Genomic DNA, 18235 nt, shown 5'->3' with positions numbered 1-18235 from the left:
TTGTGCATATATATATATATAAATGTATATATATTATTGTTACTATTATTATTTATTTTTTATTATTTACTTATTTATTTTTATTATTACTATTATTAATATTTATTTATCATTTATTTACTATTATTGTTGCTGTTGTTATTTATTTATAGGTATTGTGCATATATATATATAAATGTATATATATTATTGTTACTATTATTATTTATTTTTTATTATTTACTTATTTATTTTTATTATTACTATTATTAATATTTATTTATCATTTATTCGCTATTATTGTTGTTGTTGTTATTTATTTATAAGTATTGTGCATATATAAGTATATATATATATATATATATATAAGTATATATATATATATATATATATATATATATATATATATAAATGTATATTATTGTTATTTATTTATAAGTCAACCAAATATGTGCAAAGAAATGTAAAATGTACAATGTTTAGACTAAGGTGTCGATGACGTCAGAAGATATGAAAAGAAAAGCTGATTAAAAAATATATAAGAATTATAAGATATTATATATATATAAGAATATATAATATAATTATAATTATATATATATAAGAATTGATTAAAAAGTTCCAGTGAACGATGTCCAAGCGTCGTGACAATTGTAATAACAGTATATAGTAATACTGGAAGATAAAGAACGAGAGAAAGGAAGGAAAAAAGATATCGGCCGAAGGTTATTATTGCAAGGACAGTATAATAATAATGTTATTGATAAATTCGAACGATGTGTCAAGGGCGGAGCATTGAATAAAGCATTCACTTTAAATAATGATATCACGATTTATTCTTCTTTTTTTTTTTATAAAATAGTATGCGGTAATTATTTTCGACTTTCATCAGAATAAATTTATATACAAAGTATTATGGCATCACAATTCGGATACTGTTAGTTCTCACAGTATCGAAATATAATCTATCTTACAAAATTTCTCCTACCTGTATAATTCGCTTCGCAATACATCTTAATGATTGGATAACTCGACTCTACCGTTATACAGTGATCTGATTGTTGTTAAAAATTTATTATGATTTTCGTTCTTCTTCGGGTTCTCGGGGGCCTGCCCAATAACGGGTCGCTTCTGAAAACTTGATAGTATATCTAGCTGGCTTGTGCTGTTGCTGCCAAATGCTTCGATCTCGGACTGAGGCACCTTGTCGAATATGAACGTTTGTTTTATTCGATCCATGGCCTCTTCTATCGAAATCAAAGAGACGATCAGTCACGTTATAATAACATCTATCGAAATATAAATTACAAGCTATAAAATTTACTGAATAATTTATAGGATTTCACAAGGCCAAACTTAAAGCGGTATTCCGGTTTCCAAGGAAATGATAGACTTTTTGTGAAACTATTTTTGGAACGTCGTGGAAATGATAAATTTGTATGAACCCTCTAAAAAAAAAGCCGGAAGATGAAAGAAATACGTATACGTATACAAAGTATCAATGATTGTGCATAATCTGTCCGAGTCTACCAAACTGAACCAGTCCACCCCCTCAGCTGATGACGAAATGGAACGAATGGACCGGGCGGAAATGTAAATATTTCTGGCAGCCTGATAAGATGAGACCAAATTAAAGCTCGATATCGTGAAACGAAAGTGAAAGGAAAAAAGAGCTGAATGAGCTTATCGGTGAGAGCAGAGTTTTAAAATTAGCGTGGCTTCGGGTAGAACAGACGCGTGTGCACACTTACGTTCATTCTCGTGTAGGCAAATGTCGAAGTTGCTTATGTTCCTCATGAACAAATGGAAAGAATCTTCGATGTCCGACAACCGAATTACGAAATCGGGATCGCATATAGCCAAGTGAGCGAGGAATCGTATTCCGTCTCTCAATACTTTCACCTGTCGCCTCTTCAAACTTGTCCAAGCGTTTGCGTCGGAAAATATGTCTTTGTACACCTCGCATATACACTTATTATTTATTATTATCGGAGACACCGAATGTTTGGGACAAACGTTCTTCAACTTGCAACGGTCTTCCTGCTGCAAAGGGAAGTGACGCGAGTCGAAGTCCCCGATAGCGCTTAAATTTGCTTCCGTGCACTTGAACAGAGTTCTCATAGTGAACCGCAGCAATTTCATGCAACAGTTACACGATTCCAAGGTCTCGGACCTTAAGGGAATCACGTCTGTTTGCAACACGTATTGCATAAACTGCAACAACGTGTCCGTAATGTCTAGGGCGACCACTGTGTCAAAATAATGATTCTCCACCTGCGCCAGAAAGATTTGTAACGGGCAAGCATCTGCAACGAACGACCAATATGTAAATATAGATAATTCGAGTATAAACAAGTCCAGCATTTTTTACCTGGAGTAAAATGTAGCGAACCCTTCCAATTGTTCACTGCCATCACCCCTGCAGAAATGATACTTTATTAAATAAATATTTCAGAAAGCCTTGAATTATTTCTATTAACATCGATAAATTCTATGAAAACGCGCGATAATTTACTTACGTGAATTAACACAGAGTTTCTTCAGGTATGTCGCAGACTTAATAAATATTACCATTATATGGCTAAGAAACGAGTAACAATATGGCAGAGGTCTAGAAAAGACTATTTCCTTAAATATTTGGTAAACGTACTCCATCCTGAAGTATAAGAAATCTTATGAAACCGTAAATCCTAAATCAACTGCGCGATAAAAAAGAACTACATTGTTCACTTACGCTAATGAACAATATTCCACCTTTTTGTGAACATTACATATAATCATCATGATTGCACACATAAGGCCGCTAAATTGATGTGCTCGTCTCTGACGGTGAGAAAAATGTAATCGGTAACAATAATATTCTAACAGTTGAAACATTATATTACGTCCAATATTATAGCGATGCATGCATGTAGTATGTAACTTAAAAAATTTGGAAATTAGAATTACCGTAGATCCAACTAAAACGATGAACTGCAAGATCATTTTCAGCATTTCAAAATCTTGACCCTTCTCTAGCCACATGTCGTAACGAACCATTTGCCGCGAATAACTTTTGTAATTTTCATCCCTTTCGATGAACAACGGTGTCTTTCCAGCAATGTATTTGCTCAGATACGTTGATTCCAGAGTCACATATGAAATCACGCCGAACACCCTTCTCACTTCAACACCGCGCTCGCACTCGTGCCACGCGTTAGCATCGCATACAGACTTCCCATTGAAATCAGAATTCGAGTACAGGTCAGAAAAATAAATGTCGTTCATGTCTCGAATATCATCGTTTCTCATAGCTTGAAAAATTGTCTGGAGAACAATGATCACGTTCAGAAGCAACTCCCTCGAAGTAGAGACCAACTAGAACGTAATGGTAACGTTATCAATTAATTAAATAAAATAGTAGCTGCCCACGGAAAACTGAGCTACACACTTTATTCATTACGCATATTGAATTTTCGGACTCGAGCTCAGAATTCGTTTTACGTTGAAGAGCTGCTATTTCCGGTAAAATAAATTCTATCGACAGCCTCCTCTCGTCTATCATAGTTACAGGTTTCACAAGCTCTGGATTTTCTGTAATAGCAAACATGAAGCCTCTCTCTTCACAGCGCGCGAAATCAGTTTCAATATTAAATTTTACCAAATATTCTAAATGTATCTTCTTCCTGCAAAATCGGTAAATTTCTTCGACCGGTTTTCTCTATCACTTGAATGTTGACTATTGGTTTTTCTGGCTGCGGTTTATCATATACTAACTTAGAAATATTTGTCAAAGGATAATCTGCAGAAGTTACAATGCATCAGTATACATAACATACAGTATGCTAACGTTTAATTGCATTCTACTTACAAGGACTCCAAGTTTTGAGAATATGACTGCTCTTATCGTGTAAAGTAGCTTGAACACAAGATTCTTTTACTTTCACTGGCTTTGCCGTTGACATTGATGTCCTGCAAATAACAGTGTCAAGAAACAGAAAATCTTAAGAATGATTTTGTATTAAACAACTTTATAAAATACCTGTTCGTTGATAAATTAAATTTATTTTTCTTCATAGAGGTATTCAGATTTATAGAGCATGGTTCTGTTAATTTAACATTTCCCGTTTCTAACAATTTGCAGCGTTCCATTAAATTGCCTACTTCGAACGTCTGTAGAAGAAATAGTAATTGATTCGCAATATAATGAATTTAAATACCAATATCACAGTTAAAAAAATACAAACTTGTAGTTCAAATTGAGTCTTCAGATACTCTTTTTCTTTACACATTGCATTTATTTCCGTTCTATGTCGACTCTCTTGCTCCTCGATAAAACGTGTCTTCTCCAGTTTATCAGCTTCTGCCCTTAACTGAGCCTGTTGTAATTGATTGCGTAAAAAGACTGTTTCTCCCTCTTTCGTTATGAAATCATCTAATAACTTTTTATTTTCAGATCTTAATTTCTCTAATTCCATTATGTATTTTGATTCTGTAATTACAAATTAACTATTAATATACATCGATTACATAGTTTTGTGAGAAGTAACGACTTGTGATATTACCTGATGGAACAACACTTTCTTCTACTTTAAACGTTGAATTATAAACTTGTCTATTCATTAATTTATCTTCAAACTCTTTATAGTTAACAGATACTATTTGACTGATATCCTTCAAGTTTTCCACTCCTCTCTTTTGAGACATACATGCAGGAGATCTTAATGATTTATTCATAACATTATTTATGTTAGCAGCAACTTTGCTTGTGGATGCTACATTACTACATCTTTGCACAAACGATACTTGTCGATTTGTTTGAGTCAAAGCAATCTCTTCCTACAAAGAAGAAAATCATTGAATATATGGCCTAGTTTAGATCAAAAGAGACCTATGCTCGGAGAGTTAACAAAAATAATAAATGAAACCCGTACACAAGCCTGCGAGGCAACAAAATCCATCTCTTCGATATCTTCTTCTGCAAAATCATCGCCCCATACATCATCAGCCTTCCCAAGCTTTTTGTTTGTTGAGCTTCTACGATTTGTAGAAACGCCAGCCAAGGATACTTTGTTCGTATCATATTTTGTTCGTTTGGCAGGTACGGAATACTCATGTTCTCCATTATTTTCAATTCGTTTGAACATATTAACACACACTCTATACAAAGTAAATAAATTACAATCAAATGAGCCTTCCCTAAAATTGCAATCAACTGTTCTTTAGAACTTCAATATTTACATCGTTCACACAAGTGAGATTAATATTCGTTTATTTTTCAACGGTAAATCGGTCATTCGAGGTAGCAAGTTTTATATTATCACAAATATTAACAATTTCGTGAAACACTCTCGGCACGTCATTTCATCTTTTAGCGTGCAAATTCATTCTCATCTGGTGATTTCTTTGAAACTTTTTCTCTTAATCGATGCGATAGAGACGATGTAAAAATCTAGAAGGACAGAGACAGCATCGCTTTTCATAATAAATATAAATTTATTATGACACTTGCCGGTTCAATCAACGTGCACACAGATTACATATATCGAATTAATTAAGTGACGGAAACGTCAGTTGTTCTAGGTGCTTGTGCATAAAACACCACATGCGCATAAAGCCAAACACCGAATACACGTGTTACCAATATTTACGTGGAAGTTCGTCTGGTTTCTAGTTCTTTTTTTCTGACTAGCATTCTATAACAAAAACTATAAGATTGCACAGGTGTCTATGTATTTGTAAACTAGCGTTATGTAACAAACATGTAACTACGCATTCATTTATTTATACACACGATGAATGATAATTAATAATCGATGTATGGAATGCATAAAGAAATATTTGGACTCATTATTAAAAAGACTAAAAAATTTAGAGCATGTGCACTATTGTATGTATCGTTTTCTTTTTGTTATAATGATTTACTATTATACGTAAAATAAATGTCGACAACACAAAATATCATCCACGGTATTAATATCATTACTACACAAAGACTTTATCTGAAACGTATGATATAATTATCGTGGTGTAACGATTACTTTCAGCGATGTTACGTAAAAAATATGAAATAGATTAATTTTTTATAGGTCCGAATCCATATTTTTGCAGATCATATTCACATTTTTTTTAAATCGAATGCACCCTTTTTACAAATAAAATGCATTTTGTGGGTGTCTTAAGGGATTTTGCTTTGGGGAAAGCCGAATAAAAACAATTCGATGTAGTATTGTTAGTTTTAAATAATGTAAGCTTCCAGAAGATTCAGGTAATGCATAACATGTTTATCAGACAAGGTTATTCATTTGCTATTTTTATTAGTTGCAGTAATGACCCAATTAAAGATGTTTAGAATATTAAGTTCTGTGTAGAAAGAATTTTTTTCGTGGATATTATTATTTTATTGACAGTATAAGTCTTTTAAATACATTGCTACATACATACAGTAAAATACAACATTTCAGAATATATTTATGTTGAAATTTATTTTCAATAGAATAGTATAAAAGAACAAAGTAGGACAACTTGATCCATGGGAAGGATTCGATATGGGAAAAGATGAGCATAATTTTTAGAGGGATGGATTTGAAATAATATTACGTAACTAATTTATAAAGAAATCATAACATATTTTTTATTGGTGTCAACATTAGTGTACCAAAGGTTATAAGACATGTAACAGATTCCTATTATAGGAAAGCAGGAATGATATTTGAACTTGTTCTCTGAACGCCTAATTGGTTTACAGTTTTCGGTATTGTATCAGAATATATAGATTTAAGCTTTTGCAATGCCAACCACACCACAAGCAAGGCGGGCGCCAGCATTTCCTGTGGTTTTTGATAATTCATGTCCACCTTTGCCAAGATCGTCCGGATCGGCGTGCACCTGATACAAAGAATCGAACAATGGATATAAATAAGTTTATAGAAAGTAAAACTGAATGATAAAATTATCATCTTACCACAAGGGTCCTGCCGATTATGCTGTGTTCTCCTTGCAGCTGGATTATCTTGTCAGTAATGTTGACATTGGCAACACCATCGGCACCCGCCTCAACATTTCCTAAATCTCCAACATGACGTGTGTCTGATTGTGGTCCACCATGATCCTTTCCCAATGGATTGAAGTGAGGGCCGGCACTTGTACACCCTATTAAATTTAGATATAAAAACGACATTTAAAATATTGAGTTTCATTTATTCGAACAATCTATGTGTTATGTATACGTGTAGAATAAATGAATATCAAGACAATTTCTCAAATATATTTAGAGATTCTAGAATTCGTAATTACAGGATAATTATTTTTTGACCTCTAAATTTAGCTATGTAAATATCACGAATGTCGTTCAATCACCGAATCCATGGAAACATTGTTTCATTTAATTATCAATTTTATAGTTGTTCAATTGAATTTATATAAAGCCATGTATATATATATTGTATAAACGAAGCATACCGTTAGTATTATCGCCAAACTCGTGAATATGGAAACCGTGCAGTCCTTTGTGTAAGCCGTTAACCGAACCGGTGACCTTCACCGCACTTGAAGAGTCCTACATGACAATTATGTTATGAAAATAAAATATAAATAACGATCGATCACGATAAAATCTGTAACGAACGTTCACGAACAATTGCTTACCGCTTGTTCAAAGAACAGGGTGCCTTTGACTTCGCCTTGAAGAACGCACACGGCTTTCACCATTTTCAGAGGATTTTCAACTGACTGGGGCGATGATCACTGGTAGAATGTGGCTTTTCTGCAACAGTTACCGGCGAGTTACAATATGTAATTATCGTTTTGCTGAATCACGAGCACAAACACACGTATCGAGCACTTAAACAGATAAAACAGTGACCTTACCCGCTATTTGAATGCAATGGCAAATGGGCAAATCGCAGGTCGCGAAATCACGTCACGATCAAGGGCCATTGATTTACAAAATATAAGGCTGTGAAAAGAAATCACAGATGAGCATACAGTTTTCATGAAAAGAAGATTTAGGTTTCATTTAAAAAACGAACTGAAGATCGCATTCACTTCATCATGATCGGCAAGAAAAAGAAATTTTATGTAAATCGTACACATTGTACATTGTACCCAATTTTGGTCTAAGACCTAAGGTATTGATTATGGGGACCCCCTGGACCTAAAAACATTAATTATGGCAAAATTAGGGTATAAAAAACTAAACGGAGGGTCCGGAATTGTTCGGAAGAATTTACTGCGTCGATATCGCGTACAAAAACGAATGACAACATTGCGAAAAGTAATTACAATTGCTCTTTGAAGTTTGATTAAGTATTATGTTAACTAATTATAATTTACGTTGTTATCGTTTGGTTTTCTAAGATGGTAATATGCAGCAGATTCTTCTGAATAATTCAGTGCCCTTGGTTTAATTTTTTATGCGTTATTTTAGACATAATTAATGTTTTTATGCGACTCTGCGGAAAGCATATGTGGCGCCTCTAGTGGAGAAACAGTGAAGCTGCTTTCGGCGTTCGTTCAGCGCCAATTAGTGCGGTGGCAAAACGCTCAAACTGTTCGCCGAATTCGATTGTTGGTAATTCGGCGAACAGTTTGAGCGTTTCGCCGCGGCACTAATTGGCGCTGTACGGACATCGGAAGCAGCTTCACTGTTTCCCCGCTAGAGGCGCCGCATATGCACAATGTAGAGTCGCTTAAAAACATTCATTATGGCAAAATTAGGGAATAAAAAGGTAAACCAAGAGCATGTAACTGTTCAGAAGAATTTGCTGCATCGATGTCGTATAAGAAAATCAATTAAAAATAACGCAAGATATAATTATTTGAAATAATAGTTAATCAAACTTTAAAGAGCAATTAACTAAGTTTCGCAATGTTGTCATTTGTTGTTGCATACGATATCGATGCAGTAGAGTCTCTTGAACAGTTCTGTGTCTTTAGTTTAGTTTCTTATGCCTTAATTTTGTCAAAATTAATGTTTTTAGGCGATCCTATGTTGCGCACATGTGGCGCCTCTGGTGGAGGAACAATGAAGCTGTTTCCGATGTCCGTACAGCGCCAATTAGTGCGGTGGAAGAACGCTCAAACTGTTCGCCGAATTCGACGGTCGATAATTCGGCGAACAGTTTGAACGTTTTGCCACCGCACTAATTGGCGCTGTACGGACATCGAAAGGAGCTTCATTGTTCTTCCACCAGAGGCGCCACAATATATACTCGGTTGCATCTGCAAAATTGAATTTTTCGCATGAGTTTACATGTGTCATTCTTGATGATTATTTGCACAATACGATCATGGATAAAGATTTACAACGTTGTCTAGACCTATTAAAAGAGAACGACGAAATCGTTCGAAGCAACGCAGAAAGTGCATTATTAACTGTCTGTCAAAACATCTTATCTCATCCTAATGACAAACAGTTCAGAGAGGTGTGTCTGGAGGACCCTATAATTGAGAAGCTGCTTCCTGCTATTGGAGCTATGGAATGTTTATTTGACATTGGATTTGTCGAGGTAATTGCGTTAAAAGTGACAACATTCAGTCAGTATCTCCAATATTCGTCCCACAACTTTAGAGTTTACAATTGTTTAACAGGCTGCCGACTCTCTGATCTTACCACCGGAGGCGTCTCTCTGCAAGCTGCTAGCTTTAGAAAATCTTCTATCCGAGAACTGCTCCTCTAGGAACAATGTCATAGACAATACAGCAGCCTACAACTTGCTGCCGAAAACAACCGATCCATTGGAAAGAGCCTTGTTCACAAACATTGTCCATCACTTCCAAAGTGTGTTCCAGTACTACGAGAACCGACTTTTACAGACCAAAGCGAAGAAGCTAATACCTATCGCCGAACTTGAGATAGCAACCATGAATAGGATGAGAGAACTGCAAGAGTAATTTTTCATTGCAATTTTTCATCTGTCTGTCATTCGTACTTTTTCTGTAATACATTATCATTATAGGCGTATCAAGCTGAGTAAAGAGAATCCAGAAACAAGTAACAAAACACAATTCGAAGAGAACAACATAGATGTCAAGGAATTGTTTCTAATGGAGCTCACGCATTGGTTTAAATATAAATTTTTCACATGGGTCGATAGTCCCAGGTGTTCTATGTGTATGGGTAGTTGTGAAATGCACAAGGTTGTATCTTCTGAAGACCCCAGGTGTTCAAATGTAGAGATACACAAGTAATTCGTCAATGCTTTCTTTTATTTTGCATAGGGTGATGCAATGAGAACTCCGTTTAAAAAATGTTGGCAGTTCTTATTGGTTCAGCCTGTGTATTAATAATTATTGATTAAAAAGTGAATTGTATATTATTCTAGGTGTACCAATTGTGACGCGTTTGTCAAATTTCCGCGTTACAATGATCCGGAACCGTTGCTAACTCTAAGACGCGGGCGTTGCGGAGAGTGGGCTAATGTATTTATGCTTTTCTGCTGTTCGTTGGGATACGATTCGAGATTCATATGGGATAAGACCGACCACGTTTGGATAGAGGTGCGAATGCGCATCAATTATTTACCAATATAATTTGTGATGGTTGCCAGTCGTTCTTTTAAAATGATGAACGATGCTTTAGGTATGGTCCATTAGTGAACAGCGATGGATCCACGTGGACCCGTGCGAGGACGTCATAGATCGTCCGTTAATGTATGAAAAGGGATGGAATAAGAAATTGAATTACGTATTTGCTTTCTCGAAGGACGAAGTGCAAGACGTTACATGGCGGTACACGCGGGACCAACCAGCTGTGATGAAAAGAAGGAATCTTTGTTCAGAGAACAATCTATTGCAATTCATTGAATCGTTAAATAAGTACCGACAGTGTTCTCCGAATTATAGTTCGTCGCGTAGGCAGTACGTGATCAAACGCAGAGTATTAGAACTCGTAGAATTAATACGTATGCCCAGCGATCAGATGTCTGATAACGATAAAAGCTATCAGGGCAGGACTACCGGTTCATATAAATGGAGATTGGCGAGAGGCGAGATTTCGCAGGTAAGTTGGGAGTGCCGCCCGAGAATTTATATTAAACGAGAAATGAAACCAAAATTGTAATGGAAACATTCCAGTCGAGTCCAGGAGCAACCTATTCCTGGGATATTTCGAAGTATGGGGAAACATTCCATTTGTGTTATTCGATCGTTAAAGATGTGTACAGGGTGATGGATGATGATGATAGAATGATAGAGGAAGTGTCTGGTTGGCAAAATGGTGTGAACGAGGTGCAAGGCGGGATTTTTCGAAAATCGGAGTCCGATTGGAAAATGGTGTACTTGGCTCGTTCTCCCGAAGCTGCTTCCGGGCAAGTGAAATGGAATTTTATAATTACAAATCCGAATTTATGCGTGTCGACGTTTCACCTGCGAACTGTGATAGCGGAGTATCAAGGAGCGAGTGTATTATGGCAGTTAGAAGCATTCTTTAATAACACAGAACCTAGCAAATCTTTAGTATTTTCCATAAACGATTGTAACAATTACTCCACGGATCGATTAGAGGGTTCGACAAAATTAACTCTTACAGCCACTGTTCGCGGCGGCCAGGGTGACTGTGCATGGCAACACGCGCAGCTTTTCCGACAAAGTTTAGAAAACAAAGGAGATCGATCCCTGATAGTTAATATTCAATTAAAAAAACGGTAGTCACATACACTAAGATAATAGATTCGCAAAGATAAAAAAAGTCCAGTATCAATAATGAACACGTTCTGCATTTAATATTTTGTTTAATTAAATAACCATAGAGAACGAAGCGTTATTGAACAGTTGCTCATTAAGCAAGTAATTAAACTGTAATTAAATTGTAAATAAAGACGAGTCATCGGGAGTTTATAAGCTTGAAAATGTTTATTTCATATACAAAATAAGCACACTAGAGATGGCACTTTCGAAACATCATGTCCAATGAATATCAAATGATTTGTCAACAATATTTTCACAAGCAATGTTTGAACACAATGCGTTTCCTCTCTCTCTCTCTACGTTTTGGACAATCGTTTGGTCATCACAGCTTCATCAAACAGTAACATTATAAAACAATGTCTCGGCTGTTTTAACACAACATGACCAATCGGAAGTGCTTCATAAAATTAACATCGCAGAATTATCTATCGTTGTTCTTGATCGGGTTTTGCACACACACACAGAGATGCGAAACATCAACGAAAAACAATAATTTACACAATGTGCAATGAGTTTTTAAATAAACCATAGAATACTTTTTTTTTTCTTCTTACAAAGTTTCATTTCTCTGCAAAAGTATAGAGGAATGAAGAAAAAGTAACTAAATTACAAAAGTGTAACAACATTACTGAAATACATTGCAGTACCGTGCCCAGTGAAATGAAGTGACGTTTTAAATATTTTCCAATACAATTCGAAAGTCACGAGACGCAACAAAAATTTTAGCGTACCGAAATAACATGTCTGCTTACGATTATTTATTTACATATTGTTTGCATACCCCAGCACCGAACAGCCTGTAATAACATATTTAATACACATACATACAAAAAATATTTAATATCTACATTGTTACATAACATTTACGACTATTTAAGTAATAAATTCGGATAACCACGTCGCGCGGCTGTTTATGCTGATACTAAATAATGTTGCTTGAAAACGACGTATAAAATAAGAGATAGGCACTGGTGTTCTGCGATTTCACTTGGTTCGTCGTAACTTCTGTTACTGTCTGATCGTCGTACTTATACCATCTAAAAAAGGCAAGGGAAAACATGTTATCCGTGGACGGTAATAACACAATGAAAATATAACACATGACTAGAAAATGTATACACACTTGTTCTGGGTGGCATTTTTACAATATGCCGTGTAATGACCACCTTCCATGGTTCCATAGTGATTAGACATTGCGTATAAACTATAATTATAGCTACGAATGTTCGAAATTGTAGGTGTGTTGCTGTCTGTAACCAAATATGGTTTCAAATTAAAGTCCGTCAGAGGAAAATCGACAGCAGTGTTCCTCTTCTCGAGCCAGCCACCACTCTCAGCGAAACGATTCAAGTGTATCACCACTATAGGCGCGAGCTTAACGAAATCGAACTTTTTCGTAGCCTCCCGCGGGGTCTGACACTTCGGGCACTTCCAACCGATTACTTTCTGACCGGTTACAAATCGTAATATACAATCCTGCGAGCAAAATGATCCGTTTAAAGCTAGGCAATCGGTTATGCTATAAATTAATGCTGGAGGATTCGCGCTTACGTTTAATGTACACCGGTTGGAATGAGGTAACGATGTCGTCAAACTGTTGAAACTTTCGTAAGTAGTGCTACTTTGTTTGCAAAAGCTGCACATAATGGTGGACCTTAGCTGACCAAAAAACAGGTCAGATATTATTGATTTCATAGATCCCATTGCTTTGTCCCACGCTTCTTCTGCAACAGTCATATCTAAGGGCACCTTACACTTCTGCGAATATAATACGGTCAGTGTCAAGCGGTCTGAAAAGTAATAAAATACACGGTACGCAGAGACGTACGTACCCTTTTTAAATCGTTGTGCATCCAATCTAACAGGAAAGTCAGAAACTCGTGGGAATCCTGCTGTTCGTAACTTTCAAATTGCAATTTATATTGTCCGACAGCAATCTGGAAATTACAATTTTTGCGTTTCAATTTACAAAAATATTTCTCTAGCATCGTTTACATTTCTTTTTTAATATTGAATCGAATATACCTTAAGATCGTGGGGAGATATGCTCTTGTATTGGCCTCTCCAAAGGGCTTTAATCACTTGAGCTACCTCTTCTACGACTTGACCTTGCGTGTTGTTATCGTTATTCGTGTTAAGATCGTCGGTGTACAAGTTATCAGTGAAATACTTGGCTAAATGCGTCGTATTGCTCAAGCATTGTATAATACTATTCATATAACACGAGTTCCCCAAGTTCTTTAACCCTGTTATGCCTGGATGCTGTAACACAAACGTCAGCACACTTTCCAAACAGTTTCACATTAACCAGATCACAGTAAAATTAAAAACACTTTACACTGTTTCAAAAATTCGATGTTTCGTCATGTTAATGCAATTAATTGATCACACTGATAGAATCTTATTCATCTTTTCGTTTACCTTTCGGAAATAGTGAACATTAAAGTGAGGCACAAATTTTCTAGACGAGTTTACCATTTTTCGGTGCACAGTACAATAATGAAACTTTCCTTTACATGCTTCAGAATGTTAGAAAAAATCTGTCACAACATTCTAGCTTACAATGAACGCGCACTGTACACAGTTGGGAGTTGAAAAAAAGAAAACATACAGAATCGTGGCCTCACTCAGAGGTTCAATAAAGAATGAACAGGTATCTATTATTAATGTGACGTTGGCCGCGTAAATACTGATGCACATGACGCATTACTATCAAATTGGATTCAGATGCCTTACAGGTGCTGGTTTCTCGTGCTCATGTGCCTTCTCGCGTCGCGGGTTTAGAGTAATTTCTGATTTATCATTTTAGCGATTGAAAAGTTTATCTACTAACTGAATCTCCGTGTCCATTCTAACGAGAAGAGGAACCACGTAGATCCAAAGCATGTGTACTACCGGAAACAATATTTTATAAATATTATAGGCTCTAATCTTAGTTTGATATGTACCACACTTCCATGAACAGGTGTCATCCTTTCTTCACGATTTGCCCAACTAATGTGAGACACTTTTTCATTGCTGTGTAAACCGTTTTGACTATGCAGTGGAATCTGTGGCTTCGACGTCCTGTCCACTCTTGGTGCTTTGCGATCTATCAGCTAAACGGTTAAAATAATTTATTCAATGTGTTTAACTATACAAACAGTTTTCCAATTTAAGATAGATACCTGTAGCAAATTCGGACTAGAATACGATCGCTCCAAACCACCACTTATCGTCGACGAACCATCCGATTTTAAAGACTCATTGTGAATACTAGTATCCGTTTTATTTGACGAGTCTTTGAATTCATTCTTCGCAGTTTTCCTGTATAAATGAGAAAATACAAAATATTTAATTCTCTCTGTGACGCTTGCGAAGGAATTTATTTATAACTCAACGAAAGACTTACTCTCCCAGCTTCTTTCTCGCTTTGGCTATATTCTTCATGTCCAGTTTTGCTGAACCGAGACTAAATTCCAAGTTGCGTTTCTCCATGTCTTCGGCAGGATTGAACTCGATCGGCTCAGGCCTCGAATAATACTTATCAAGTTCGTCTTCGAGCTTCTTGTACTCCTTTTTCTATTATATAAAAGTGAAGCTGTAATTTATTTTACTCCGTTCAATTTTGTTCGTTTACAATGTTAAACGTTTGCTACCTTTTCCTCCAATTTCCGGCATAGAGATTTCAAACTGTTCCCGCGAATGTACGCCTCTTCACTCGATTCTTCGTACTCGGTAAAATACTGCACGTACAAGGAACGTTCATGTTCCAAGATGTCCTGTTCCAAACGCATGTGGATTTTCGCAAGTTCGTTCAGCTGCCGCAGTAATTTCAGCACAGTCTTAGCTTCGGACGTGGACGCATCTAACAAAACCGGTTTCTTACTGCGATCGACAGTCGGTTTCACGGAGATATTAGTTTTCTTCCTCGCACTTAATTTCCTTTCCTGTTCGAGCTTCGACGGAGTTTCGCTTAATCCCTTCCAAACATCGTTGTTAACATTAATTTTCTCCAATTCCACAGTGTTGATCTTAGTAGAACCACTGTTCATGAAGTCGTTCGATTTTATAGAAGCAATATTGTTACGTATTTCCACGTCCATCTGCTTATAGCCTATTTCATTCGTGGAAACGTTTATCCTCGCATTCTCTTCCTTATTTACAGACTTCGAGAGAAACATTTTCTTTTCGCGTGCTTTGTTCAGATTATCCTCGTCGTCGAAGTGTATCCATTCAGGGTACTCAATGTCATCCAATATTTCCATCGAAGTATTATTTAATTTAGGCTCCACGATATTAGGGTTTGTTGTATACGCCGGATAGCGTGTCAACCATTCCTTGTAACCGCCATCTAAGATAGTAACTTTCTTGTTATGTATGCCAGGGTCCCAGCTCTCTAAAATCTTCCTGAGCACGTTTAGTGGATTGTTCAGCCCCAGAGTCTTGCTCGACGTGTTCCAATCGAGTAAAATTGTAACATCCACATACTGGGCTGATCTTTCTCTGTACAACTGCAAAGCCTTTTTGTCTTTACGGAGGTATTTTTCGAAATGCTGTGCTAATAATCTGAAATCATTTTATAAAACCGTTAGAACACAATAAGATTCTTTCTGGTAAAAAGAAATATCATTTGCATACCCGATCTTTATCTCACTGGCTGGAATATTGACAGATTTATTGGACCTTATTCTGGAATTTTCATACTGCGACTTGGACCTAATGTCGATTATCAAATATCTGCCGTATAAGTCTTGTACCAATTGAAAGAGCTGTTCACAGTTTATGATCTCTTCGTTATCACCAGCTAATGGATCTCTGGTTGGAGTTTCTGGCAGTTGTATCGGACCGTCAAGCGAGGACATAAAAGAATTGATCCCGGCATCATTATCAATGTCCATTTTCTCCAAAGTAGTGCTCTTTTCTAATATTCTTGCTTTCGCTTGCTGCTTGTACCTCGTGTCTAATTTTGTCTTCAAAACTGCAAGCATTTTTTTTACTTCATTGATCTACAATGTAAACATGATATATACATTTCACTTGTCTTTACTCTAGACAGTGTATCAAACTATTGCCTGCCGCTTCAAGACGTTACAATTCGAGAGACCCTTATCTGCGAACAATAAACTTAATATAAATCATATACAATTTCCCACCTGATTAACATTTAAATGCGTCAGTGAGTATATCTTGTCGTCTTTGTACTCGTGCGTTGTTTTCAACCATTCTATAGAATTCAGCCATCTTCTCAGCATGATGTACTGATCCTCTTCGTTCCCCTGTTTCCCATTCTCTTCGGCTTTGTTGTACATGATGGGTAACCTTTTCGAGACTTCAATCGGTCTTTTGTTTTTGTAATCGACCTTTGCTTTTTGTAACAGGTCGTTTACGCTGGTGTACTTCAGTGTCCCTTTCTCGGTTACCTTTGAGCTCAACATCGTTGCCTCTGTATACACGACAGTGTGTCACGAAGATCTATGAATGAAAACGAAAATTACTAAACGGAACGATACTTACATTTTGCTAAGAACAAAGCACACGATGGTAATCGATGCAGTCAGCAAACACGCATTTTAGAATGTTGAAGTGAACTGTCGCAGAACCGCTAATGCGATTGCAATTGGATTATCCAGTTTTGTTGTCCGCACTTCGTAAGCGTATGGTTACTGTCAAGGTTACTATACCTTACAATAGCGTAGAGTGAGTGAAACGAGGTGACATTTCCATTTATGAACAGAAACGCCAGGTTTTAGTAGACACTTTAACCACTGTTGAATCTTTTAGGTTGCATTAACGTACCGTTCCCATAGCTATCCAACATTTTAGTAACGTGACACTTGGTACGAAACACTTCGACGCCATCTGTCATCTGCCATTATCTCCACTTCCACACCGCTATGGAATTATACTGCATGACTCAAAAGTAACCTCGCAAAATTTACTGACGTGTCAATTGTCAAGACCACAGTTATACACCGTGGTTAAGACTGTCAATGTATGTAGAACTCGTTTGCATTTCAAACTGAAGAAGAAGAATAACTCTGCGATACTTATGGCAGTTTATCCAAGGTGTTCGTCGTTCATGATATTTTGCATTTAGACTATGAATTTTATGCATTTCTGGCAAAAATGGCTGTGTAAGAATTGAAAACAGTGAAAAGATTCATAGAAACTACGAATGTTGTTGTAGTAATTATAACTACACAAAATTATTAAAGGAAGAAATCAAATTGTAGTTGTAATAGCTTTTATATTTTGCAATGTATACAATCTTTATTTTACAAAAAGATCTACTTATATGCTAGAGCCGCGATATAGCAATGAAAACAAATGAAATATACAAGATATAATATATAATATATACAAAATATAATATAATATATAAATATATAATAAAATTATAAATATAAGAAATATACTATCAATAAATTAAAAGCAGTGTAACAAAAAGGTTTTATTCTTTTTAAGATGCGACGTCTAGAGCGGATTTGTTCAAAATAGACTTGTTAATCGATTCTTTTAACGCTTTCGTAGCTCTGTATATATTTACAGAATTTCGCCAGAAATGCGTCATCGAATCCGCAGTCTAGTAACAAAAAAAAAATGGCGA

The 18235-nt window shown here is 36.1% G+C and overlaps 4 protein-coding genes across 9 annotated transcripts; 1 reads left to right on the top strand and 3 right to left on the bottom strand.

Moving 5' to 3' along the window:
• Nucleotides 1-791: 791 nt before the first annotated feature.
• Nucleotides 792-5920, bottom strand: mus304 (mutagen-sensitive 304). 2 transcript variants are annotated; one of them, XM_033473687.2, is made up of 14 exons: nt 5200-5920; nt 4893-5118; nt 4524-4797; nt 4206-4450; nt 4001-4131; nt 3830-3930; nt 3620-3760; nt 3410-3552; nt 2929-3336; nt 2714-2802; nt 2499-2635; nt 2351-2398; nt 1731-2285; nt 792-1226 (listed from the first exon to the last, which is right to left on the bottom strand). In XM_033473687.2, the coding sequence occupies exons 2-14, from the start codon at nt 5103-5105 to the stop codon at nt 994-996; spliced, it is 2718 nt and encodes a 905-aa protein (XP_033329578.2). In that variant the 5' UTR covers nt 5106-5118; nt 5200-5920; the 3' UTR covers nt 792-993. The 2 variants fall into 2 exon arrangements, with proteins under 2 accessions (XP_033329578.2, XP_076376586.1); XM_076520471.1 differs by having other exon boundaries at nt 4893-5920.
• Nucleotides 5921-6566: 646 nt separating this feature from the next.
• Sod1 (superoxide dismutase 1) lies at nt 6567-7863 on the bottom strand. 2 transcript variants are annotated; one of them, XM_033473689.2, is made up of 5 exons: nt 7828-7863; nt 7606-7723; nt 7420-7516; nt 6923-7110; nt 6567-6846 (listed from the first exon to the last, which is right to left on the bottom strand). In XM_033473689.2, exons 2-5 carry the CDS (start codon nt 7666-7668, stop codon nt 6736-6738), a joined length of 459 nt encoding a protein of 152 aa, XP_033329580.1. In that variant the 5' UTR covers nt 7669-7723; nt 7828-7863; the 3' UTR covers nt 6567-6735. The 2 variants fall into 2 exon arrangements, with proteins under 2 accessions (XP_033329580.1, XP_076376593.1); XM_076520478.1 differs by lacking the exon at nt 7828-7863 and having other exon boundaries at nt 7606-7757.
• A 1298-nt stretch (nt 7864-9161) lies between these two features.
• Nucleotides 9162-11791, top strand: Pngl (N-glycanase Pngl). The gene is made up of 6 exons (XM_033473688.2): nt 9162-9467; nt 9550-9848; nt 9918-10145; nt 10284-10458; nt 10541-10960; nt 11035-11791. The coding sequence occupies exons 1-6, from the start codon at nt 9249-9251 to the stop codon at nt 11605-11607; spliced, it is 1914 nt and encodes a 637-aa protein (XP_033329579.2). The 5' UTR covers nt 9162-9248; the 3' UTR covers nt 11608-11791.
• A 1-nt stretch (nt 11792) lies between these two features.
• LOC117222149 (Ubiquitin specific protease 8) lies at nt 11793-17565 on the bottom strand. Of its 4 annotated transcripts, none has more exons than XM_033473685.2 (12): nt 17425-17565; nt 16782-17100; nt 16267-16634; nt 15285-16194; nt 15038-15207; nt 14814-14952; nt 14595-14744; nt 13672-13908; nt 13479-13583; nt 13198-13404; nt 12770-13122; nt 11793-12683 (listed from the first exon to the last, which is right to left on the bottom strand). In XM_033473685.2, exons 2-12 carry the CDS (start codon nt 17061-17063, stop codon nt 12569-12571), a joined length of 3036 nt encoding a protein of 1011 aa, XP_033329576.1. In that variant the 5' UTR covers nt 17064-17100; nt 17425-17565; the 3' UTR covers nt 11793-12568. The 4 variants fall into 4 exon arrangements, with proteins under 4 accessions (XP_033329576.1, XP_033329575.1, XP_033329577.1 ...); XM_033473684.2 differs by having other exon boundaries at nt 17310-17520; XM_033473686.2 differs by lacking the exon at nt 17425-17565 and adding an exon at nt 17143-17286 and having other exon boundaries at nt 16782-17071.
• Between the last annotated feature and the right edge of the window lie 670 nt (nt 17566-18235).

Source organism: Megalopta genalis, chromosome 3 (assembly GCF_051020955.1).
Source record: "Megalopta genalis isolate 19385.01 chromosome 3, iyMegGena1_principal, whole genome shotgun sequence".
Taxonomy (NCBI): Eukaryota; Metazoa; Arthropoda; class Insecta; order Hymenoptera; family Halictidae; genus Megalopta; species Megalopta genalis.
Note: the sequence above shows the minus strand (reverse complement) of the source record. Positions and strands in the feature narration are given on the sequence as shown.

Bases quoted from the DNA above. Each gene is read 5' to 3' on its own strand.
- mus304 (XM_076520471.1), bottom strand. From the start codon at position 5,105: ATGTTCAAACGAATTGAAAATAATGGAGAACATGAGTATTCCGTACCT. The intron at 4,798-4,892 runs GTACGGGTTTCA...TCTTCTTTGTAG, and splicing joins TTGTTGCCTCGCAGGCTTGT to GAAGAGATTGCTTTGACTCA. The intron at 2,286-2,350 runs GTAAAAAATGCT...CGTTCGTTGCAG, and splicing joins TTCGCTACATTTTACTCCAG to ATGCTTGCCCGTTACAAATC.
- Sod1 (XM_033473689.2), bottom strand. From the start codon at position 7,668: ATGGTGAAAGCCGTGTGCGTTCTTCAAGGCGAAGTCAAAGGCACCCTG. The intron at 7,517-7,605 runs GTAAGCAATTGT...ATTGTCATGTAG, and splicing joins CCCTGTTCTTTGAACAAGCG to GACTCTTCAAGTGCGGTGAA. The intron at 6,847-6,922 runs GTAAGATGATAA...TCTTTGTATCAG, and splicing joins TAATCGGCAGGACCCTTGTG to GTGCACGCCGATCCGGACGA.
- Pngl (XM_033473688.2), top strand. From the start codon at position 9,249: ATGGATAAAGATTTACAACGTTGTCTAGACCTATTAAAAGAGAACGAC. The intron at 9,468-9,549 runs GTAATTGCGTTA...ATTGTTTAACAG, and splicing joins TTGACATTGGATTTGTCGAG to GCTGCCGACTCTCTGATCTT. The intron at 10,146-10,283 runs GTAATTCGTCAA...ATATTATTCTAG, and splicing joins TCAAATGTAGAGATACACAA to GTGTACCAATTGTGACGCGT.
- LOC117222149 (XM_033473685.2), bottom strand. From the start codon at position 17,063: ATGTTGAGCTCAAAGGTAACCGAGAAAGGGACACTGAAGTACACCAGC. The intron at 13,123-13,197 runs GTAAGCGCGAAT...TTTTGCTCGCAG, and splicing joins CCAACCGGTGTACATTAAAC to GATTGTATATTACGATTTGT. The intron at 12,684-12,769 runs GTGTGTATACAT...TGCCTTTTTTAG, and splicing joins AAAAATGCCACCCAGAACAA to ATGGTATAAGTACGACGATC.